The 26,247-nt window shown below is 34.5% G+C and overlaps 2 protein-coding genes across 3 annotated transcripts; one reads left to right on the top strand and one right to left on the bottom strand.

Annotated features, from left to right (window-relative positions):
• Nucleotides 1-7,903: 7,903 nt before the first annotated feature.
• LOC111891361 (mitochondrial outer membrane protein porin of 36 kDa) lies at nucleotides 7,904-10,297 on the bottom strand. The gene is made up of 6 exons (XM_023887411.3): nucleotides 10,107-10,297; nucleotides 9,774-9,841; nucleotides 9,359-9,469; nucleotides 9,182-9,268; nucleotides 8,852-9,060; nucleotides 7,904-8,397 (listed from the first exon to the last, which is right to left on the bottom strand). Exons 1-6 carry the CDS (start codon nucleotides 10,153-10,155, stop codon nucleotides 8,091-8,093), a joined length of 831 nt encoding a protein of 276 aa, XP_023743179.1. The 5' UTR covers nucleotides 10,156-10,297; the 3' UTR covers nucleotides 7,904-8,090.
• Nucleotides 10,298-22,752: 12,455 nt separating this feature from the next.
• On the top strand, nucleotides 22,753-25,875 carry LOC111891363 (B3 domain-containing protein REM5). Of its 2 annotated transcripts, XM_023887414.3 has the most exons (5): nucleotides 22,753-23,095; nucleotides 23,168-23,404; nucleotides 23,490-23,760; nucleotides 23,838-23,947; nucleotides 24,939-25,875. In XM_023887414.3, the coding sequence occupies exons 2-5, from the start codon at nucleotides 23,321-23,323 to the stop codon at nucleotides 25,677-25,679; spliced, it is 1,206 nt and encodes a 401-aa protein (XP_023743182.1). In that variant the 5' UTR covers nucleotides 22,753-23,095; nucleotides 23,168-23,320; the 3' UTR covers nucleotides 25,680-25,875. The 2 variants fall into 2 exon arrangements, with proteins under 2 accessions (XP_023743182.1, XP_023743181.1); XM_023887413.3 differs by having other exon boundaries at nucleotides 22,753-23,404.
• Nucleotides 25,876-26,247: the final 372 nt, after the last annotated feature.

Here is a 26,247-nt window from a genome sequence, read left to right on the forward strand (position 1 = left end):
AATAAGAGTTGTCGACTAAAATGCCAATAAAGGTAGGGCTTATGTTTCAAAATAACCACTTTAATCTCCTTTACAAGATGCAATTTATTCCACATGAATTGCTTTAATTTGTATATAAAGACGATGTTGAGGAAAAAGACGAACAACAAATGCAATACAAAACATATATCTCCGAAAAAGTTTTTTAACAATGTCGTGGATTATTTCCAAATACGTTGTTGAATGATATTTGGTTTTATAAAGTTTACATCTATTCCATTTTGATGAATCCTGATTCCTCTAGTTTGTTTTGTATAGTTTTTAATTACTTGTAGATGTGACCAAACAAACAAATTAAAAAATTCTTGACATGTGGGCATCTAGCAGTTTACATATATTCTATTTTGTTGAATAATGTCTAGTCTATTTTCAACATATAAGAGGATATGGATTAAAGGTTTGCAATCTAGTGTTTTTTAAAGATGTGGATTGCATAAATGATATTAAACCATATTGATCATAGAAAGTATCAAACAAACAACCTGATGGTGGTGTCGGTAACAGTGGTGGTGGTAGCGGTGGCATGGTGGAGGTGGAGATTGGCATGGTAGTGATGGCGAACGTGTAGGGAGCTGGTGGGGGCGATGGTGGCGGTTGTAATGGTTGTTGCAAGAGAAGATAAGCAACCATCTTAAGATAATTAATGTACATAAAGTCATAGTGTAGACTAGCATCTTTTGGACAATTTACATCGATAGTTGTATAGAATCTTTAATAACCATGCATTTACTTTTTTTTGATTAGATTAGTTTAAACTTATCAAAATATATGAAACAGTTCGTTCTCTACTTTATCGTGGAAAATCGGAGATATTCCTGTATTTACTGTCCTTCAATTGTTTCCACCTCCTATTAGTTTGCGTTTTTATTTTCTATTTGTCTAGTTTGTTGGATTGACGATGTATGTAACATTTGCATTGTAACAATCCATACATTGTTAATTAGATTTTTGGAATACATATGACAACATAGTGGGAAAAACGAATTCTCGAAAGTGATTATGGTAAAACTGACAAAATTCGTCAATTTTGGAAACCCTAAATCTCATTAAAATCCGGATTTTCTTAACTTATTTCTGAAGCAATCCATGACGGTCAACCCTAATAGAAATCCTAATCTCGTTTATTATATAAACGACTATTCTCTTTGAGAAGAGATACACGAAATTTTTAAGCTCTCGTTTTCATCAACCGAACATAGAATTCTTCTAGTAATTTGGCTTACGATTTCTGTGCTTAGAATCGTAAGTGTCACTTTGAATTATCCTAGGCTGAATTTCTTGCAACTCACATGGGGTAGAAATATCAGTTCGTAAAGTGTTCTCATGATCCAAGTTGTATCCAGATCTCTACTAAAAACCCTAATTTTTCCAACAATAACTTGATACATGCGTTGAAGAAATCATTTTAAAAAATAAGAAAGTGAAAAACCTAGTATAAAGCGAAAGGTCAACCTCGCAAACATCTAGTTGGGCACTACCGCACAAAAGTTAATTTTTCCAAGCATTAACATGGTAACGTGCTCATTCAAGAGGTCGTGTATTCCATTGTTAATGTAAATCATGAATTTCCAGGTATAGTTCACGAGGATTTGTTATTTTGGGTATATATCATAATTTAGAGATTTTAGGGTTAAAAAGGTTAAATTCGAATTATTTATTGATCGTGAAAAGATGGTACATAAGCTTTAATATGGCAAACCCAAATTCTGATTCCATTTCCATTTCCAATGACTCTTCTTCATTAGGCATATCTACTCTATAAATTCTAATTCCATAAAAGATTCATCAACTCTCCAATACTCCTATATATATCCTTATTCTATGAGATCTTTAAACACATGTCGAAAAAAATTTAGATGTCGCAAAAAGATATTATGATATACCTATACTATGTATAGTCCAACTTGCCAACAATGTTCTCTCAAAATATCCCTTGCACCTCACCATCAAATTTCATACCAAACAACAAAGCTTAGGGCTGTTAATCGGGTCAATCCGATGGGGTTTCGGGTTGAACGGGTCGAGTTAATCGGGTTCTTATAAAAAATAATTTAACCCGCAACCCGACCCTATTAAGATACGGGTCAATCGGGTTTCGGGTTAATAGGGTTGAATTAGTCGGGTTAATACATTAAACACTTAATTTGGATACATATAAGATTGTTTATTTTTTACTTAATATATTGAAGATTGTATTAGGTGAGTAGGATTGAATTTGACCTCTACATACCTTTAAAGCTTCATCATAGGCCAATTATTTCCTTTTTTACTTTTTGTCAAGAATCCAGACAAATAGAAATAAAATAAAAATATAAGGTCATAATTATTACAAGAAAGCATGCACACAGTAGCCAGAATAGTTCTTCCGTTATCAAATATTAAATGGTTGAATTTTCAAACGTCTAGTTAACAGACGATCAATTAGATGTAGTTCATTCATGTTTATAGTTAGTTTAAATTGGAAATAAGTAGAAATATTTACTTTCTAGCCGCTACGATACTTTTAAGATGTGAATGTTCTATATCTTTTTGGACTTCACAATAGGAGTTACTCGACCCTCAAAAGGCAAAACACATATACTAATTATTTTTAGTTACTAGATAATATCATAGGTAAATAAAGAAATAACCATGTTGTAGTACCTTGACAAAAATTCTATGACAACTATTCCATATATAAGCGAAAATAGATCAGAAAGATTATGACATAAAAAGTAAAAACGAAAGCGTTACCCCCCTCCCCCTTCCAATCTATATTTCCTCAAGAATAAACATGAACAAGGTGATCGGTTTCCAAAATATGAATAACGTATGCATCTAGAGTTACAAACGTTTACATTTCAAAGGATTCATAGCCTTTTTTTTATTGTCAAGTGGAGAATGGTGGAATATGTAGAAGCTATGAATTCCTGTCGGGTTGACCTGAAACCCGAAATTTTTATAAAAATGAACCTTAAATCCGACCCTAACTACAAATCGGGTTTGTCGGGTTAAATCGAATAACCCAATTTGGAATTTTGACCCTATTCAACCCAAACCTAATTATCTTATTCGGTTCGGATTTTTTTTGACACCCTGACAATGCTAAACTCCACACGTAACAAATGTTTTCACATATAATTTTAAATAGTAATAAAAATAATAAATAATATAAATTTAATAATTTTAGAGGTTAGAATGAAAATGGCGAGTCAAGTTTTGTAAATTAAGAATTGGCATAGCTAAATTACAAAAAACCATGTGCAACTCTTAGCGTTCAGCTATGTGTTGTCGTGCTAAAATTACCGTTGGTATACTTATGTGGAAGCTATTATCAGCGATAAACACCGCCCCTTGATTTATATTTTTGTCTGCGGCATATTTGAACGATAAAGGTTTATCGTTTTCTCTCTATAATTATTGGGTTTTTCCCTTTGGCAAATATGATTTTTCAATCCTCATTTAACACCCTATTTTCTTTCTTTTTAATTATATTTTAAACAATTGTGATTTTTTTTTATTACCTGACTAATAGTTTCATTTTTTTTCATAGTTTATTTTAATATATTTCATTCATAATTTAGCTAATCTTCATGCATATTTTCTTTTTATGTTATTTTATGACTAGTTCGGATATTTTCTAGTTTTGTGAACATAATAATTGCAGATTTCAAGAATGCTAGCTGAGTGGGAATATTCGGGACGTGTGAATAGCAAATGGACTAGGAGGGGAGTTGATATAAATCATCGGCTTGTTATTATGGAAACTTAAAGAATATGGTCTTTTACTTAAGTGAAGACGGAAGAATATTCGAGCATGTGGAAATTATTGATCGGATGAGTACATAAGCTATGAGTGGATTGGAGAAGACAAATCAGGCTTAAATTAAAGGAAACTTGAATTATGGTATATATGTTGATTGGACTCGTTATGGGCCAATGGGCTAAGTCATTTGAGATCCAAATCACAAAAGAGCCCATTTCAGGCAACACCCACGCACAGCTGCACAACCACGCAAAGGCCTGCATGGGCAATTTCGGAAATCTCTCTTTAATGTTATATGAGGAAGGTTGGTGTGCATCATTTGCATACTTCTACACATCCGAAAATTGAAGGATTCTCTGGAGTTTTTGGAGGTCTTGGAGCACTTGAAGAACATCATCTTTTATCTCAAAAATATTGTTATATGTTGGGTACATTTTACCTTTACTTTGTTTTCTTGAGTTTAGTCATGCTATGCTAAACTAATCTTGGTTGATTTCTGTGAAATCTTTTGAATATTTGGTTGCATGTTGAAGAACTCTATAAACTTGTTCTTGCATCTTTATGAGAATGTTTTATATTTTAACATCTTCTGCTACTTGTATGTTTTTATTCATGAGTTTAAATGTATTTGTAGTGACTAGTTGGCTAATTTCTTGATTAAGTAATTGATTATCAAATTAGCAAGCAATAAATGATTATTGTGTTAGTTTTCATTTTACGCAATCACAAAAACATTTTCTCCAACATAGTAGTAAAAACATATGACTCATCTTGGATTTGATGACTTTTTGGTTCTTAATGTTATTTAATTTTCACTAATGACATGCTTAATGGAAATTATGACTTTAACTAAGGAAATATGTTATGAGCTTCTCTAGCTATTTTAATAACTAAGAAAAGTCTATGTAATCTCAAACTTCTTGAATTACTACAACCAAATTAGAGATTTAAGACAAGTATTGCATTTTGGATTCTAATGATATATTTACCAAATGTTCAACTTATTTAAGTCAACCATATTTCTCTAATTGATTTTACATCAAACATTTGCTTTTATTAAAGTGTGTTTATTAAATCTTACTTTGACTCTAGTTTTCTAGCTATACGAGGTATTTTTTTAATTTCAACTAGAAAGGTTACCCCCGCTACGCGGGGGCCAGAAGCTTTCATATTGTTTCCGAATCGATAAATATGACAGACGTAAAAAGTGTAAGGATGAAAAGCCCGAAGTTTGCCCCGGACCGTTTTTTTCATGTTTTTATGAAAAAATGTAAAAGTTTTGATTGCAAGGATCAGAAATTTCAAAACGGTTAAAGAATTAAAGGGGTAGGAATTAACAAATTTTTAGAAAAGGGATCAAAGTTCTCAAACCGTTAAAGTTTTGTGATCAAACTTTAAATATTAAAAGGTTCCTAAAAAGTATAAAAATATTGATTACAAGGACCAAAAATGTCAAAATAGGTAAAGAATGAGGAGCAGAATGCAGGGACCATTTCTACCAAAAAAAATGTCAAATTTACTATTCATAAGCTATATATATATATATATATATATATATATATATATATATATATATATATATATATATATATATATATATATATATATATATTATTTGATAATATTAAATCATAAAAAAAAATGTTGATGATTAAATCCGATAAATTTCAAAATATCATATGGTCAATATAAAATTCAAAATTTTAGATGAAAGTTCCTTTAAAACATAATATCAACATTTTAATGATTTAACCTAAAATTTTAATAAATCTTAAGTTTTATAAACATTTTAACTTTTATGTATCATATTTATGTTTTTTGTTTTAATAGTATTTTTTTTATATTTTTTGAATTAAAAAAAAAGGAAAAAAAAAAAAGGTAAGTTCGCATGAACCTTTGGATTCATGGTTATTTTTTAAGATCTCAAAAAGAAGAAATACCATGAAATATGAACTCAGCCACCATGGTCATTTTAATGAACGCACTTAATAATCTTAAAAATAATTGAAGGGTGTTTGGGTTTGGTTATTTAAATAACTTATAATTAGTTTTTCCGATATTTAAACACTAGTTGTGAGACCCGTATGTTATACGGGTTTGGTAAAACAAAAAATATATATGAATATTTAAACAAAATTTTATTTAAATTTGAAATTTTAGATTTGAAATTTAAAATTTATATTTAAAAAGAAACATATTAAATACAATATATAAGTACTAATATTGTAATTTATTGATTATTTTTAATTAAGACAATTAGTAATTGGTGTGTAAATTTGATTGTTAATTAAGAAAAGATAAAAAAGGAGAAAATGACAAATAGAAAAAAAATTATTCAAAAATACCAAAAAATGACATGTGTCCAATTTAATGTAAGAATGACAAGTGGCAAAAAAACATTTATTTATTAAAGAAGATAGTTAAAAAATAATAACTGGATTACCTTATACGTACGATTAAATATGTTGATAAATTTCTATTTATATATGTTAAATAACCAAAAAAACACTATAAAATAAAAAGGTAAATTGTTATGAAAAAAATGATAATCAGCATAGGTTATATGGTAAAACCGTAAAAGAGTAACATAGTATGCGTGAGTTTCAGATGGCTATATAGGGTTAAAACAAATGGGAAAAGGTAACTTTATTCTCATCTGCAATAAGCATTTTAAAATAAGCTAAAAGTATATTCAAATATGTTAAAGAGAAAAAATTATAAAATAATTTATAAAAAATGCTTATTAAGGGTATGTTAGGGTGTGAAAATTTTCTTGTTTTCAATAAAAAAAAATTCAAATGAAAATAAAAATTTTTAAAAACGTTTGGTTGATAAAATTATCAAAATATTCAAAAAAAAAAAAAATCTGTTTTCCAAGTTTTATATAAATTGAAAAACGATTTTTACAGTTTTCTAAATTTACAAAATGAAAAATAAAAACTTCATCGTTTCAACCAAACACGCTTATAAAATTTTCATTGAAAACCGAAACTAAAAACTCTATTTTATGAAAAGTTTTCTACTAAAAAAAACAATTTTTCACAACCAAACACAACATGACTTATAAAAATAATATACTTTAGTTTTTATATATATTTAATCACTTACGTTTTTTTACACATATCACCGGTTATTGTAACTTTAACCAGTTTCTATGATGTCGTTATGGTAAGACTCCATCCTCTTCTTTAGGGAGGAGGGAGTCGTTAACCCACTGCCACATCAATTTTTGTCTCTTCTTTTTTCTTTATCTTTCCTAATCCACAACACACGAAAATCCTATCTTTTTGAACCCAGTCAATTAAAAAAAATACAAAACAACTAAAGTACAAGTTTTAAAACACATGGTAAAAAAGAATATAAGAAACAGAAAGTAGAGAGAGATGATGAAATGGGTTAGTGAAACCAATCAACTCACTAGTTGAAGTGTGAATGGTACCGCCGATAACTCTATTGCAAATTAAGATTTTCCATTTGATTGTTTTGTATTTTTTTTAATGGGGTGGGTTGAGTGGGTTCAAAAAGATAGGGTTTCCTTGTGTTGTGGGTTCAGAAAAATGAAGAAAAATAAAAGGCAAAAGTGATGTGCCAGTGGGTTCAGTGGGTTGGGAGGGAATGACTCCCTCCTCCCTTAGAGGGTCTCACACGAAGATGCACATCAAAACACAAAACACATACATACATACAGACACCCGCACACACTCCACTGGGTTTTTTCTTAAACACACACATGCATAAGTTAACTTTTATTTTTGTTTTACCTTTATAAAAACAACTAATATTTAACTTGTTATATGATTGAATCGCTATACAGCACTACAGCAGCCACAACGGCAAAATCATATTGTTAAGACAACAATATATTTGAACAACTTCATTAAATGGTAATCAAAGTTGCAGTTTTGCTTACGTTATGTTCAAATAACAAAGCATTCAGGGTATGTTTTGGCAAAACTGGTTGAAAGACGTAGCTTTTATTTGTGTAAAGGTGAGTTTTCAAAAGCACATTGTTAAAGATACCCTAAATGAAGAATATCACTAATTAGCAACCAAGTTTCAAATTGATCCTAACAATAATAGAATTTTAACAATTACACCAAAACATTTTGGTGGAAAATCTTTAAAAAGTAAAACTCAATTTGATAAATAAATGTATCTGCCCAAAGAGCAAAAAGATTCACTGTCAACAATGAGAGTATGAGACCCAACAAATCATGAAACATGATTAATTAAAAAAAAAATGAATACCTTATTTCTCTCTTCATCATATTTGTAATAAGTTATAGCGTTTGGTAATTGGTATTTTTCAAGGCTTTAAAGCAATAGCCAAACCAACTTTGGCACTTTTCTCAATTGCCCTAGTATCCACTTCACCAGAGATAGTAAACAATGATTTAGGACGCCATTCATGCTGCAATACAGCGCTCGCTATTCCAGCATTGTTAACACGCGCCTTAACCAAGGTTAATGGATCAAGCAAATGTTGTGTCCCGATAGTCAACGAGTTCTCATTACTTGAGAACCCGTGGCTCAACTCTGCACCAACCACAGTGTTGGTCAACGGGCTAACCGTGTGGTAATATGAAGCCGTAAGCGTATCCGCTTTATCATTCCTACATCAATCACACAAATCTTGTTACCATGATGTCAAGAAACATCCATATATATTATATATAGCTTTGTGATTAAGGCGTTGTTTGTTTTTTCAAAGAGAAAATGTGTGAAGTCTGCGGACCACCTCTGCAATCCTCTATAGCAGAAGAGGTGGAACAAACTGCTGCAGCATGTAATAAAAAGTATGTTTGTTTTTTAACGTCTGCAGACTGTTGCAGTAAGTTAAACTAAGGCGTGAAGAGGTTTGAAGCAGTTGGTTTAGTGCTGCGCCACGCAGCACACGCACAGCAGTTTTTAAGTCAGAAGTCTTCTGGAAAAACAAACAGCTGCGAAGGGCCAAGTGCTGCACGGCGCAGCAATAAGTGGTCTAAAGTGTTTTTTTTTTTTAAAATAAACAGCACCTAACCCATTAAGCCCATTAAGTAAAAAAGAAAAAGGCCCTTAGTTACTCACAGTATCAAGGATGCAATGAGGTCAGTAGATGTGAAACTTAAGGCAGCATTATATTTGGTGAAGTTTCCGGAAGCAGTGTCAAAGGAAACATCAGTCCCAAGTGATACTGTGTTGTTTCCCGCCACACCAGAGAAGTTGACTATGGGGCTAGCGGTCAAACCAATGCTTGTACTGATTCCTGCATACTCATGTAAGTACTGGAGTTCAACCTGTAATAGAAAGAAATGAAAATAGAATGCTATAAATATAATACACAAATAGATAAAAATATGTTGCTATTTCTTGAGTTTAGTGGTAATAGTGAATAGTGAATTAGTAATAGATAGATACCTTGCCAGATTTCTGATCAGGGGCAATGAAGCTGAAGATGGTTTTCAATCCTGGTGCAGCTTCATCGACAGTGATAGTTGTGAATAGCTGCATGGTGTTGGTAGTAGGAGAAAGGGTGAATATGTTTGAATTGAAAGATAAAAGGGATTGAATGAAAGTATGGAGGTAATTGGTTACCTTTGAGTTTGTGTCCACTTTGACATCAGTTGTGATGTTTTTGTTGATTAGTTTAGTGCTGACATCTGCCAAGAAGAAGTCACCTTTCTTGGATCCTGATGAGGTAATTGCCTGAAAAATAGATGAGATTATAAATGAAATTTTACCAGATGAAGTATGAAGAAAACTGGAGATTTTGTTGAACTGTTCCAAAGAATTTGAATTAGATTTTGTAACTTTTTATTGCCTACAAGTTACCTATCATTTTTTTATTATAATCGATCTATCACTTGGATACAAAACCGGAAACAGCGAGTTATTATATAACAAAACCAGAAACGATAATCGAACCCTATGTTCGTATACAAATCAGATTCAGATACACTCGCACATATACGAGAGAGAGAGAGAGAGAGAGAGAGAGAGAGAGGCTTACAACGCCATTTGCTGCATAGGTAGTGACAGAGAACTTATGGTCGCCTTGGTAATCCCTGTACAGAAGATCTGAAGCACAAATTTCTAAAATCAATATATGCAAACACACATAAACACTTGCAGCACATACGAACAGATATGTAAAATCGGAAACAGAATAACGCGAAGCAAAATCAACAAACGTATCTTCAACATGATTTTTTTTAATCAAAATTACCAATACCGATTATTCGGACAAGACATACAGAGATGGAATCGAATCACGGATAAACAGATTGATAATCCATGTGAAACCCGAAAGGAATAAAAAAAATTGCAAAAACTGATGAATTACCTCTGGCTTTTTTGCCGATATCGGGATATAGACCTGGACCTTTCCCCATCTCTGTTCTTGTTCGATAAGCTGATGAGAGAGAGAGAGAGAGAGAGAGAGAGAGAGAGAGAGAGAGAGAGAGAGAGATGATGGTTTCTGTGGATTTCAACAACGACGCAGCCGATTAAATTGAATCGGAGGGGAGTTGTGGAATGTGGACTGTTGATCCGGTTCGGTTTAAGAAAGCCGCATGTTTTTTATTTCACAAAGGTCAAGAAAAAACAATTTGCATAAAAGTCTCAACAAATAAATAATTATCTATCCAAATAAAACATAAAACATTCATAATATATATTACTATTAAAAAAATTGTTTACAATATTTTATACTATAACTATAATATACTTAATATACTTATTTGGTTAATCATGTTATTTCTGGTTTATTTATTTTAAATAACTGAATGGAAATGTTTTTGTTGGCTTACAAAAACGTACATGAATGATGGAATAATTGAATATGCTATTTTCCCACCGGGTTGAAAAGAATATTAGAAGAATATGCTGAAGAAAACTGTGATGTGCAATAATAACCCCCTGACGTTTTCGGAAATGTAAATACAGCCACAATTAATTTCCATATATAATATAATTAGCCGTTAACAATATTTTGTCTTCTTTCAAGTTGCCTAGAACTCTAGAACCACAAGTAGGGCTGTTAATCGGGTTAATCCGATCGGGTTTCGGGTTAAACGGGTCGGGTTAGTCGGTTTTTGTAGAAAAAATATTCACCCGAAACCCGACCCTAATAAGGTACGGGTTAATCGGGTTTCGGGTTAGTAGGGTCGGATTAATCGGGTTAGTCGGGTTGAGGTTGAAATGTAAGATGAATTTATGTTGTGTCATTTTAATACATAATCCACATGTATAGAGACTTAAAATGTAAAGTTGGTATACGATATGAATTTTTGGAGTTTCTTTTCCCATATTAGTAATGTAAATAGTGAATAAAATTCGTAAAACTATTACAACACAACTGTACTGCATTAAGAAGAGAGGAAATTTATGTTATTTTATACATCTCTATACATACTAATTTTACTATCTGGTTTGTTTAAATAAGGAATATGTATTAGTTGTAAAATCTCATGGGATCTTGAATTCATGTCATTCAACGCAGTAAAAAAGTTTTGGTAATAAATTCTTAATCGGGCTATTCGGGTTGACCCGAAACCCGAATTGTTTTGAAAAAATCAACCCTAAACCCGACCCTAATAATAATTCGGGTTAGTCGGGTTAACCCGAATAACCCGATTAAGAGTTTTGACCCTATTAAACCCGACCCTAATTACCTAATTGGGGTTCGGGTTCAGGTCGGGTCGGGTTAATCGGGTTCGGGTTTTTTTGACACCCCTAAGCACAAGTATATCATGTGAGAGCAAAGGATATCATATGAGAGCAAAGTTTCATGCATATACAAGATTTTGTATTATTCTCTAAATAAAGAATTTTCTGTCACATGTCTTCTTCTTTTTCATTTGGACACATGACATTTTCTAGAATTTTTGAATTTGTATTTTCCACTTGTCATTTTATTGTATTTTTCATTTTATTAAATTAAAATTCCACATTTAATATGTATGATAATATATATGTAAGGTATTTATTAGAAACTGATTATATATATAATGTATTCAATACATTAAAACCTCATTAATTTTAATAATTCAAACTTTTTCTCATTTTTCTTATAAATTCAAAGTTTTCAAATTGTTAAATTTTCATATATTTTTTTTAAATAAACTCATGTAATACATGGGTCTCACACCTAGTGTGTGTGTATATATATATATATATATATATATATATATATATATATATATATATATATTTAAAGAGTTGGTTCAATTATTTTTTAAAACAAGAACATTTAATTAACCAGTATATATATATATATATATATATATATATATATATATATATATATATATATATATATATATAGGGAAAAGTGAATATACCCTTAAGGGTATATAAGTTTAGGTACCAAAATCCACCATAATACGTCATTTTGTTTGATATATTCATTATAATGCTCTTAAACATTAATCTCTAACTTTATTTACTTTGAAGATTTTCAAATTTTCACTATCATATATCTTCCTCTTACATCACATCTTTTTGCCAAACACCTACTAGGCTATATATATTATAGTTGAAAATGAAAATTATGTAAGAAGAAGATAAATGTAAAATTTATAAAAGTCTTGGAAGTAAATTAAGTTAGAAGTTGAATTATAAGAATATTGGATAATTACAATGTATATATATGATACAAAATGACGTAGTATGGTGAGTTTGGGTACCTAAGCTTATATACCCTTAAGGGTATATTCACTTTTCCCATATATATATATATATATATATATATATATATATATATATATATATATATATATATATATATATATATATATATAAACAATCCAAATCCAAATCAAACAAAAATATTTTAAAATCAATGAAGTAATAAAAAAATTCAAATAAAATACAAACACAACAAGCAAACTATTCAAATTGGATGAATGCCCAATCTCACGTCGTGAGGATCGTTACAGCCCAAACCCACGAACTTTTAGGGTTTCCCACATATTTAAGCCTCCTTAACTCGGTTTTGGGGTTCATTTCTCAGCCTCTACCTCCCTCTAACTCATAAAACCCTAACCCTCATCACTCTTGGTGGTCTTGGATCCATCTTGGTGTTTTAGTGGCTAGAAGAAGAAGAAGAAGAAGAAGAAGAAGATGTTCTAGAGTGTTGGTCCAGCAAGGAAGCTTCATCATCATCGTCTTGTGCACATCTTGGACCATTGTAAGTATCCAAGATTCAACCTTTATGAGTTTAAGCTACTAGATCTAGGTTCTTGTCCCTTTTCCTCCATGATTGTGAAAGTTTGCATGGAGGAGATCCATAAAGTTTGCAGCTTTATGGCCTTTAAGGGTCCGTTGAACATCATATCTTATGGATATGAAGTTTAGTTGTCATTTATGAATCTTGCATGAGTTTGGAGCCATTTTTTTGTCATTTTGACCTAATGTAGGTGTAGGACATGCATGGGGCATACATGTCTATCAAGTAATCATTTTTATTGACCTTTTGAGTCCTCTTTAGCTTCTGAAAGAATTGGGGTTGAAGACTTAATGGATTAAGGACTCAAAACATTAGGTTATGGCATCAGACAGTGCTCTCGACGTGACGCAAGGAGTGTCACGACGTGAGAATGGTATTTCCCCCCACAGAAACTTGATCATTTGGAGCTCACGACATGACCAAGGAAGGCTCATATCGTGAGGATTATTTTTGATTCGTTTCGCCCGAGTTGCTGAGTGGTGTAAGTTCAAGCTGGAATCTGTCTGAGTACATTCTCATGACGTGACCAAGTGGTCACGACGTGAGGGTCAATTGTTGGTATGTTGACCGTTGACTTTTGACTTGGTTTGACTATTGGTTCAATAATCTATTTTTAGAAGGTAGACTTAGGGTTACCTTGTGTGGTTTGGTAGGAGGTGCCGAGCACTCGTCATTCGGCAGGAGAGCAGTTAGCTGAATTTGGCTTTGTGATTCAGGCGAGTCTCCTCGCTATACTATGGGTCGAAGGCACCAATTCCTGTCTATTGGCTTATGTTATATAGGAAGACCATGGGGTGGCCCTTGGCATTTTTATGAAAGACCCGAAGGTGGATCATGGAAAATTGTATGCAAGACCAGGGATCGAACCCTCGCAGATATGTAGATAGTTATATATAGTTAGTATGTTAGTTGTCTTTGTGATACTTGCATGGAAGACCAGGAGGTGGCTCTTGGCAGTTGTGTGTAAGACCTAGGGTTGGCCCCCAACCTGGCATGCAAAGACCATGATATGACTCATGGCATAATGGCAAGACTATGGTTGGCACATAACATTCTCTATTGTATGTATGGTATATGGTATTTTGGGGAACTCAGTAAGCTTTGTGCTTTTGGTTTATTGTTTATGGTTTCAGGTACTCCCGGTACAAAAGGGAAGGGCCCGACGTGACTACACTTCATCCACCAATGTTTCTGCAAATTTATTATTTTAGGATTGTACTATGATAACTATTTTTACTTTGTTACACTTTTGAATGATTGGATATGTTAAACGGTGTTTATGAATGAATTAAAAATGAAAATTTTACCTTACAATTTTTGGGACATTACAAGTTGGTATCAGAGCCTTGGTATGAGGGATTCGAGCATACTCTCGGGTGCGTTTGAACTCAACTGAGGATTTGGTAAAATTTTCATATAATAAATGTTTTAATAAATGATTTTTCTAATAAAAAAAAGGGTGGTGCGTGCAATCAGCCGAACTCAAGTAAGTGATTCCCAGAATACCCATACATGTTGATATATTATATGATATGAATGTTTACATGTTGGGATAAGGCTAGGGATACTTTCAGGAATTGCATGATAGAATGGATTGATATGTGATGCCTTGTAGCCGAGGAAGCATTGGATGCTAGATTTGGGAATATGTATTGGTATAAGTAATTGCTAAGTGTATGCTTTAAAAATTATACACGGTTGGGATCATATAGCCATAAAATGAATGTTTTGGCCTTATTTCCTGTTCCTTGTCTGGTTGTGGTCCTAGGGTAAATTATTTTATTCGACGATTTATTTGATCATGTATTGTGTATAATTTGCATGCATAAGGCAATTGACATGAGAGTAGAAGTTCCTAGCATGAGTTTTAGTAGTGAGTGGTGGATGTTCTTTGGTTGTTTTATGGCTAAGAGTGTTACTGCATAAATGTTGCTTGATTTTTGCTTTATGGAACTCTTAGTGATGAGAGTTAACTAGTAAGTGAATATGTTAAGTCACATGTGGCAAAGGTTAAATAATCTGAGACAAATGGTTTCGACCCTATCGTGCAACTCTTGTCTAAGTCTAACCATTGTAGGGTTGAGTTTGTTACTTGAAGGATTATCTATTATCTAAGCTTTACAAAATGTGATTATATTCATAAAGTTGTTAGTTGATATTAGTGGGAGTTCTTCAGCAGCTGATGGTAGGGTGAAGTCGGGAACCTAGGAGAGCCTAGGAAGTGTTTTTCGTAGGTTCGGATGCGATGTTTAGCTAGTATTTGGAGTATCGGTTTAAGATAGTGACTTGGAGGATTTGGGGATGATTCTTGAGGAAAGTATGGATAAGTGTGGAAGGTATTGGGTCTGTACTACTGAAAGCACAAAATCCATACTCAAATCGAGGAGAGCTACGGAAAATATAGAAAGCCTATCGGTTGAGGATTGTTGGGAATGTTTTGATTATTTGCATGTTTGCTTTTCAGAATGGTGATGAGCATGCATGGAGGAGGTTCAGGTTTTGGTTCAGACTCAGGTGCAGGTACTCACCTGATTGATGAGCGGAAGTGGGAATTTATCTTGTCGGAGATCACCAGCGGTATTTGGAGCAGACTCTTGTGATCTTCGGTACGGTCAAGGAGGGGATTATGGAGATTTTGGACGAGTGTCTGGGCGTGTTCCGTACTAATATTATGGCTATTGTGGGAGCACACACTCTTTCCTTCCATGAGTATCGTGCTTGTGGAGCTCCCAAGTTCTTTGGGGAGAAGGACCCCATTGCTAGTAGGAGATGGTTAGCGGATATGGAGAACGCTTTTCGGATAAGTTTCTGTCACGAGGGGTTGAAGGTTAGATTTTCTTCCTGTCTTCTGAAAGATAGGGCTCAAATTTTGTAGAAGGAGGTCGACTTCGCTTTGGGAGGCAAAGCCCTGGAGATGATGACTTGGTATAAGTTTGTGATCCAGTTTAGGGCAGAGTTTGCACCAACTATTGAGGTGCATCAGTTGGCGAGGGAGTTTCAGGACCTTCGTCGGACTACTGAGACTATGGTAAAGATCATTGAGGAGAGGATGAATAAGGTAAGGTATCATGATATGCTGAGGGATGACATCAGGGAGTTTGTGAGTATGTCAGGGTGCAAAACCCTGAATGATATGATTGCTAGAGCTCGAGAACGGGAGATTGATTTGTATCACATGAGGAAAGGGAAGCTAGATCATGTGCCGGAAGATGGGGGTCTTGCAAAGAGACCCAAGACTTCACCAGTGGTTGAGGGTACAACAGGCCCGGGGTCAGTGCAACAGGTGCGGGAAGGGGTACGATGGGGTTTTTCGATCTAGGGGTATGGTTTGCTACATGTGTAGTAGGTTTGGTCATGTCAGCAGAGATTGTCCCTAGGGACAAGCTCGTTATATTTTCACTACGACCAAGTGGGCCACAAGAAGGTCGACTGTCCGGAGTTGATGAGAGGATCGGTAAGGGCACATGCTCCAACCACTTTGAGGATTACTGATAGTTGCGAGGGCAAAGTGGAGGTTCCTGTGGTGAGGAGCCAAGCATTGTTGTCACAGGTCGAGGGGACCCGAGTTCCATCAGTTGATGTCGCATGTGCGTATTGTATTCTTTTCCTTCATTCCCTTATTAAATATATTAATGATTGTATGTTTATGTATGAGATGTTATGTGGGGTGTATCTAAGTCTCCACATGGGATTATAGTTTTTCTTCATGATGCGATTTTGCATCCCGAGAGCCGTGTTTAGGGGATGTTTGGGTGAGCCAGAGTTGGATTGAGATGTGGGATGCATTGGCTATCGTCGGAACAAGTATGAAGTGAGAAAAGATCAGCAGACAATTCAATGATTGGTGGTTTCAGCAAGGATTCAAGAAAATCGTGAGGTGTGCATGTCGGGTTCGAATGGAAGGTTTGTAGGGGTTCTTTGTAGTTTCAAGGCAATAAGGAATGGATCTGATCGTAGGTGTGAGAGCGGTAATTGTCAAGTTCATGCGTTCGTATTATGGTCAGCTGCAGGTTCGTAGGGGATTTGCCCTAAGTGCAAGTAGGTCGCAGAATCAATTGGGTACCCACTTCGATAATTGTGATCTTGTTCTTCGTCATTCGATAAGTCGTCGAGGACTTGTAGGGGACTAAGTGGAAAGTGCTTGGTATTATTGATCTCGTTGAGATTTTGGGAAGTATTCATCTAGTTTTGGAATGTGTGTGATTGCTAGGACTGGCTAGTAATAAAATGCTAGTTCTTGTAAGTTTAATTTGTTGACAATGTGAACTGTAAGGATGAGAAATGGATTGGATACCCATCAAACCTTTTGAATTGGAAGAGAATGTGACAACCCGAAATTTCAAGCCAATGTAACGAATTCCAGTCGAACCTTGTAACCCGTTTTAAGTTAATAAAATATCTTTGAAAATAAAATGTTCAAAAAGTCTCAATTGGGTTGTCTAAATGATAGATATCGTGTCAAGGTTTTCAGAGATATCCAGAACACTCGAATCCCGAGTTATAACGAAGAAGTTATGACCAACCGAAGATTCGTGTAAAAACCGGTAAAACCCTGCTAAACGTAAAAACACGAAGTTTCAATAAAATACTTTTTAGTCTTAGGTATCTAAGTGAAAGTCATAGATAATGTTAGACCATGAACATACATAAAAAGAACGTCCAAATCTGACTTCGTATGAGGAAGTTATGATTTTTCTAAGTTCTAAAGTGGCAGTAGGCAACTAAAAACTCGAAACAGTGGTCGAGTGATTTGTGGCCAACACAACCTAAATGAAAATCGAAGATCTCGTCAATGGTAGCACAACGGTAAAAAGTCTGACGGAAACGGACATCGGATGAAGAAGTTATGGATTTTAAACTGACTTTTCATGTCCCGGCCTATTAAAAATATATAATTCAAAATAAATTCAAAATTTGCCGACGAAGTCTAAACGAGAGTTGTAGATTATATTCTCACATATGCGTGCATATAAAGAACGTCAAAATGGAGCTCGTATGCGAAAGTTACGGAATTTACAAGTTCGAGGCACACATCCCAAGACGATTTACACCCCACGTACTCGGGTGCTAGGCCTCGGTTCGTTCACGTCGCCCTTACGCCTCTATGCCCTCCCATCAAATGCTTCATCCGAGGATGCGGTAAGCCATGACACATGCGAACGCGCCTCATAACCTCGCTAGGTACGCCCCGCGTACCGAGGGTTTCCAAACACTATATAAAGGGTGCGAGGGTTCCTGGCAAAATTGCTCATTTTCTCTCTTTCTCTTGCGTTTTTACCCCGTTTTGCGTGCAAGGAATATCCTGAAGTCCCAATTTTCATACCCAAGTCCCGAAGGAATTTCTATGCTCTCGAGAATTCCCGAGAATCCCGAGAAATCCGCTTTCTCCTGTCGAAGTTCTGCTCGGTTTTCGTCTCACCTTCTTCAATCTATCAAGTGAGTTCATACCCCTATAACTACGTTTTCAAATGTTTTGTAAATGCTTTTATACACTTTTAAGGGGGGGGGGATACAAGTACACACACGGTTATCCTCGTGTGAAAAACATCAATCTTTTGCTATACTTTTGTTATATAATAAATTATATGTGATTTATAACTATCATACAAAAACATTCTCATACAACATATCATGATAACACTTTGTCTTTTTGGAATGAAACATGTTGTTATATAAACATCAAACACTTTATTTATATTTTGAGTATACATGTACAATAATGTTATTACAAATGTTATACTTTACATACAAAGTCGACACTACACTAGGGTTTATCATACAAACGAATCACACATTTGGAAAAACTATAATAGGTATAGTTTACTAGATATTCATGAGATTTTACATACTATAAGTACTATATCAAGGAAATACTTTCATATACAAGAATAATTGGACTTTTCATACGTAAATCTATTTGATACTAAGTTTTGTGAGACATTCAACTTCACGTACTTTCAAGTATGCAGTTAAAGTCCTGTATTATATAATATAATCTCTTGTAGAGAGAGCGTGATACTTGTGTATAGATCTATACAGGATTGACAATCCCGCACCTAAAGTGTTAGCTACAGCTAGACCGGCAGGTCTGGGGTGACAAACGTCATAACATTCCAAAGCCTGAAGAACGTTGTTACAGGCAGTCTGGGTCAATATCATGGTTATAAAACTCACATGGAGTATTAAAAACACGTTGATTTACGAGGTTATCAAATGCCTTAGTGATTTTATACATACATAAATCTACTATTCCAGGCATGAAAAACACTATTGCATTACAGTTTTGGAACTTTTAAACTACCACACACTTATGGAAAAATATTTGATTTCTAGAAGCAAACATTCAAAAACAGTCGGGTCTTGGTAGAAGACTACTTTTATACTAGTAGGAAATATGAGATTTTCTAGGAGTTTTCAAACATCTACAAACAATTTCATTCGATTTTATAGAAACATTGACATTAAATACTTATGAACTCACCAGCTTAAATGTTGATCTACTCTTTCAAATCTACTTGTATTTCTCAGAGATTCAGTAATACAGGTAAACTTAAGCTTTTGGAGAAGTGACGCTAAGGCGTCAGTTTAAAACTCATTTTATCATCATATTGTAATTTGTTTTGAAACAAGTATCATTCAAAAATGTAACTTTTAAATTATATATATGATGGTTGTTTTACTTTCTTTACTATGTATTCAATTGTTAAGATACTACATGAAGTCATCCGCCCTCGAACGATTTCGCCGTTCTGGTTTGGGGGTATGACAGAGAACAATCGAATCCAAGTGGGGGAGAATCGTTTGGTCTAAGGGATTAAACAATAACGGATGTCCAGGTTTCATTGCACATCAATAGTGACGAATGGTGGGTATGTGGATGGATCATCCGTGTAATTTACTCTTGATTCTATCTGGGTTATTGTCGACAGGTTGACCAAGAGCGCCCATTTCACCCCAATTATGGATAGTTCATTTGTTGAGAAGTTAGCCGAGATCCATATGAAGGAGGTGGTTGCACGACATGGGGTTCTTATTTCTGTTGTATCAGATCGTGATGTATGTTTTACTTCCAGGTTAGGGATTTTGTGCTTCTGAAGGTGTCACCATGGAAGGGCGTCATTCAGTTAGGGAAGTAGGGCAAGTTGGGCCCCAGATACATCGGTCGTTTTAGGATTATTGTTGGGTGGGCAAGGTTGTTTATCGATTGGAGCTACCTACAAGGCTTAGCCAGATCCACAATACATTTCACGTCTCACAGTTGCAGAAATGTTTAGCCGATGATCCCGGAGTGGTCCCATTGGATGACATTCAGGTTGATGAACACCTGAACTATGCCGGGATACCGGTTGTGATTCTTGACAGGAAGGCGAATGCACTACACAAAAGGTGGTGGGTTTGGTGATGGTGCAGTGGCAACACCATAATGGATCATAATGGACGTGATAACCCAAGGAGGAGATGCAAGAGCATTACCCTGAGTTATTTACAACAATGGATTTCGAGGACGAAACCTGATCCAAGTGGGGGAGAGTTGTAACACCCGGTTTCTCAGGAAGAAGAAGTCTCTAGTGCAAGGATCCATCTAGAAACTTTGCTCTACCTTTGAGATCATTTTCTGGAAATTTTTACGTCTTCAAAACGTAATCTTTATTGTTTATTTCCTGTAAATCTAGGATTGTTGGCATATTTTGTTCCATAATTGAAGTTTGGATGAGTGGGTGAGATAAATTTAGCAACTTTATGATTCATTAAGGTCCTTTGAGTGTTATATCCTATGGATTTAGGAGTTGTAGGTGTTATATGAGATTTAGGTCATTTTCTCCCTTTTTGACCTAGTTCGAATGGAGGACATGCATGGGTCATGCATATCTATAAAGATTGGATTTGTATGAACCTTTAGGGTTCCAAATATGGGTAGGTGCTCCGTATCTAAAATGTTATGATGTTTTGAGTTCATTCATGGGATTATGACCCTATTTCTCCTATTTTGACCTTGATGAATGGATGACATGCATTAGACTTGCATGTCCACAAAGCAAGGACTTTTATGGTGCTTAGGAGTGTAAGGTAGCTTTATGGAAATCGTGATTTGGGAACTTAATGGATTAAGGGCTTAATCCATCAATTTTTTTTTTGTGTGTGTGTGTGTAGTTGCCACAACGTGGTGACATGCTTGCCATAACGTGGTGGCTAGAAAAGTCACAATTTTTTTTGTCATGGAGCAGCCACGACACGGCCAGAAGTTAGCCACGACGTGGTGACCTTTCGAGTTGATTTTGACCATTGACTTTGATCTGGTTGACTTTTGGTTAAATTGGTAGTTTGGTTAGTAGACTAATGGGTTGGCTTTATATGGTTCTTTAGGTGGTGTGTAGCACCAACCTTTCGACTACATGAGTTGTAGTCTGTTCGACTTCGAGTGTGAGGTGAGTCTTCTCACTATACTATATAGGATGTTAAACTGTCTTTGTGACTCTTGCATATATGTTGGGCAAAACCCGTTATATATGTGGGTGGGGCTCGTTATATGAATTGGGCGGGATCCGTTTTGTCGTTTCGATGGGGCACATTAAGTATGATGGGCGAGGCCCGTTATGCATATTGGGTGGGGCCTGTGATGGTTATGTGGTATTTTGGGAAACTCATTAGGTTTTGTGCTACATTTTTATGTTTAAATGTTTTAGGTACTTCTGGTTCCAAAAGGAATGGTCCGACTTGATCGCGCTGCATCTTCTGGAGTCCTATTTCCTCATTATTTATTTATGATTTTACTTTGATGTTGGAGAACACATTACACTATGATTGTATTTTGAACAAATATTTGAATAGCTTTGGTGATTGAAAAACGAAGTTTTTACTCAGTATTTTAGGACGCTACATGTGGTTTAGAAGCTGAATTTGTACAAGTAAATAAAGACCCTACAAGGTCGATCCTGGATATACTTAGTGAGTTTGAATCACTAAATCGACCTTATAGTGACCTTTATTTGCGTGTGGTACAAATCAAGCTTCTAAATCACAATAACATCTCCTTAAATGGTGACTATGTCCTTTTTACTGACTTGTAAGTAAGTTTGCACCATTGGATTGTCATTTAGTTATTTGTTGTACAAATCGAACTTCTAAACCACAATATTATCTACTGAATCGGTCAGTTGCATGACATTGCAACAAAATTATAAAGGAAATAACATAATTGAAAAAATAATTTCGGTGTCAAAATCGAAACTTTGTGGAAATATAATGACTTTATTATAATTTAAAACTTGGTGTTAAAATCGAAATGTTGGTAAATTTATTGATTTTATTGTAATTCGAAAAAAATAATTACAGGAATAACATATCATTTAGTTGATATTACAACAAAATTGTTAATATAACGTCATGACAAAAAATATTAATAAATTAATATAAAATCAAATTTTAGGGTAATATAGTATCTAATTTCCCTAAAATAAAAATGTATTGATAGCGTTCTCCTAAACCAAATTGGTATTAGATATAGAATTGAATCGGAAATAGGGGGTGTTTAGGGTATCTTTTCAGAGGGCAAAAGAACTTTTGGAAAAAGTTTCAAAAAACTAGGTTTCCCTGACTTTTTCAAAAAGTCAGTTTTCCTTCTTTAAAAAATCCAAAAGAAACTTTTAAAAAGCCTTCCCAAACATCTTTTGTTTGTTATCTTTTCCCAAAATTCTTTTCCCTCTCAAAAAATTATCCAAACACCCCCATAATCTACACATAGTTTGATGTAAAAGAAAAAAAGGATTCGGTGCTAGAGTGGAAAATTATTAACTTCATTAAAGTGAAGCCAGGTTTTGTCAATTCAATGGGACTCTTTCGAGATCCACCAACTCAATAAAGGGGTTTGCCATTCGCAGGTCGGTTTTCTTCAACACCACCTCCCACCGGCGTTACTCACCACCGTGTCTACCTCATCTAACGTCGTTTCTTCAAGACTTACCGCCGGCGACTACCACCTTAAAAAATCCATCAACGGCGGTTCTTACAGAACCAACAAACCCATCACCGGCGACTACCCAACCCTAATCCCTCCCTACCGGTGACTTTTATCCGGCGACTACAGCTGCAAACTTTGATAAGAAGTGGGTCTGTTTTTTTTTTTTTGTTTGTGGATTTTAGGTTGTTCGCCGTTCATCTCCACCATTTTGGTGTAGGAAATGTCGGTCGATTCGAATATTTAACCCTCTACAACACAAATCAGCGCGGTTATCTCATCTATCTCTCTCTCTTTCATTACTGTTCTTCAACTAACCCCAAACCCTTCTCGATAAAAGAATCAAAATCGAAGTTTCTTCAATTGACTGAAAATGGATACTGATAGAAGTAGTGAGCCAAAACAGGGTTCTCCTTCCTTCTTCAAGGTCGTTCGTTACCCTTCTTCCCCACATCTGGTACTCCTCTATCCTCCGCGTGTATAAGTATATGAATCTGTATGTGATATCTGTATTCATGGAAAAAACCGAAATTTGTTTGCAGTCATTACCAATTGCTTTTGTGAGGAGGTATTTACATAAGATCCCTAAAAACACAATACTCAAGACTGCAACAGGGGAGCACTCATGGAGGTTGAAGATTAAACAGATCGGTGAAGATTACTGTTTTGCCCATGGATGGGAGAAACTGGCCCAGGATGTCCAGTTGGCTACCAGGGACATTCTTGTCTTCTGGCTAGTTGATTCCTTCACCTTCCAGGTTTCGTTCTTTGATGAACATGGGTGTGAAAAAGATCTGCCATTAACGCACACCAGTTTGGTTTCTCTCTCTTCCTTTATATAAATACAAGAACATTAAATTGGATTTTGACTGATGGATCAAGATTTTCAGGTGAAGATGATGAAGATGATGGCCAACATCATGATGATGATGATGTTGCGCCATATGAGGATCTTTACTTTCAAAAGGTCATTTGTGAGAGAAACCACAAATATTATATGGTAAAATCTTATATCTTCAAATGACAAAACAATGTTAAATGGACTTTTTTTTTCACTTGCATAGAAATATCCTTAAAAGAACACCATAATCGGCAAAAGGGTAGCTTTGTATTTTCTCAAAAGTTAGTATTATTTTCGGTTGATTTGATAGTAAGAAAACTTGCATTTGTTTTGAAAGAGAAAGCTTTACCCTTATGGTAAAATTGTAAATTAATATTTTTTTTTGAAACGGCCTTAATATTAATTAAAATTTATACTATGGGCCTATGGGTTTTGTAGAAAAATATTAGTTGAAATTTATATATATATATATATATATATATATATATATATATATATATATATATATATATATATATATATATATATATATATAGATGGATGATACTAATTAATTAATCATAATAAAATTATAATCTTGATTTAATTACAAGGATTGATGGATTCGTTTTTTGAAGTTTGTTAATGTTGATAGGAAGTGACTATTTACTTGTTAAAATTTATAAATTGTAGAAGAAATAATGAACGGTTTTATTAAAATTTAAAAGCCTGTAAATAATTGGTAATTTACTTTCTTGATTTTTTTAGTTAAAAAAAGTTAATTGGTTATTCTTCAAAATTGTATGAGTCTTTGTGAAAGTTATAATTGGTAATTTACTTTCTTGATTTTTTAGTTAAAAAAAAAGGTAATTGGTTATTCTTCTCGTATGAGTCGTTGTGAAAGTTATGATTTATTACAGAAAAAGGATAGATTATTTTCTATAAATAATACATATTATTCCTTTAATTTTTTAAAAGTATATATATCTACAAAAATATAAATATATGATCGTATAATAATTTAATATATTAAAATACTTAAAAAAGACAACAGTATGAGTTGAACCTCATGTCTCGAAAGTTGTACCTTACATCTCGGGAAAAGGCCTAGGTTTCTTGAATCACGTTTTGTTGTTGGGTAATTAATTGATTTTTAATTTAAATTTTGTAGGGGTTGCCGAAGAAATTTGTGGATTCTGCGGGTTTGGAAAATAAATCGAGCATAAAGATGAAGGATAAAGAAGGAAAAGAATGGAAAATTGGGTTAAAAGTTGAAATATACTCGAATATAAGAGTCTATTTAGCATCGGGGTGGCCGCATTTCCGACAATATCACGACCTATGCAACGGCGATATGTGTTTATTCAAGTACATCAAGAAAGAAAACGTCTTGATTCTAGTGGAGATGATCAAGAGTAAAAGACCAATAAAACGACAATCTCCCGATGTCAAGGGGTTGAACAGGAAGATCGGAAGACCGCCGGTTGAGAAACTAGATGGTGGTGGTGGTGTAAAGGTTAAAGTTGAATATGAATCAGGTCCGGAGGCGGAGGTGGTGAAGAGAAAGAGGGGAAGGTCGCCGGGTGAGAGACAGTTAGGTGGTGGTGTGGAGGTTAAGATTGAAGATGGGTTGTGGCCAGAGGTGGGAGTTTTGAAGAAAAAGAGGGGGGCGCCACCACTTGGAGAACCTTGTGGTGGTGGTGGTGGCGGCGGTGGAGTTAAGGTTAAGATTGAAGATGAATCATGTCCGGCAGAGGTGGAAGTGGTGATGAGAAACAAGGGAGGGCCGCCGCCGCTGCATGTGAAAGCTCGCGCTGGTGGTGAGGTGAAAGCTCACGCTGGTGATGGTGAGGTGAAACCTGAGCCAGAGATGGAGAGTTTGTTTAGATGCAAGCAAGTTATTTACTTTTAACCTCGAGTTGGGTTGGTGGCCATGGACAAAATTGATTGACTGTTGTGGTGGTGGTGGTGATACCAGTGGTAGTGATGATGGTCCGGGTGTTTGGGATCACTTGTTTGAATTATTATGGTTTGACATGATTGTTATATAACGAGGTTAAGTATTTGGATATGAAGTAGAAACACCTATAAATATTAATTGGTTTAAATTTTTTATTAAAATTTAAAGATAAATACATATTTATTTTTTTAACCGAAACTCACATAAACAATGTTTTAAAAACCGGTTTGAACTGGCCGGTCGAACCGGTTGGATCGGAAACTGAGGGAGGGAGCGGTTCAACTATCACCGGTTTTACATTGATTTTTGAACCGGATTGAACCGGCCGGTTTTTATAAAAAAATTGGTCAAAATAAACCGGTTGAACCGGTTAAATCAAATAAAAACACTTGAAAAAACCATTTACATAATGAACTTTGGTGATTTTTTTCATATCTATTTAGTTTTTCTGTAAATATAACATATAATAAATTTTATAAAGTTTTTTGATGTGTTTATATTCATCTAAAATTATATTTCA

Source organism: Lactuca sativa, chromosome 3 (assembly GCF_002870075.4).
Source record: "Lactuca sativa cultivar Salinas chromosome 3, Lsat_Salinas_v11, whole genome shotgun sequence".
In the NCBI taxonomy this organism is placed as follows: domain Eukaryota; kingdom Viridiplantae; phylum Streptophyta; class Magnoliopsida; order Asterales; family Asteraceae; genus Lactuca; species Lactuca sativa.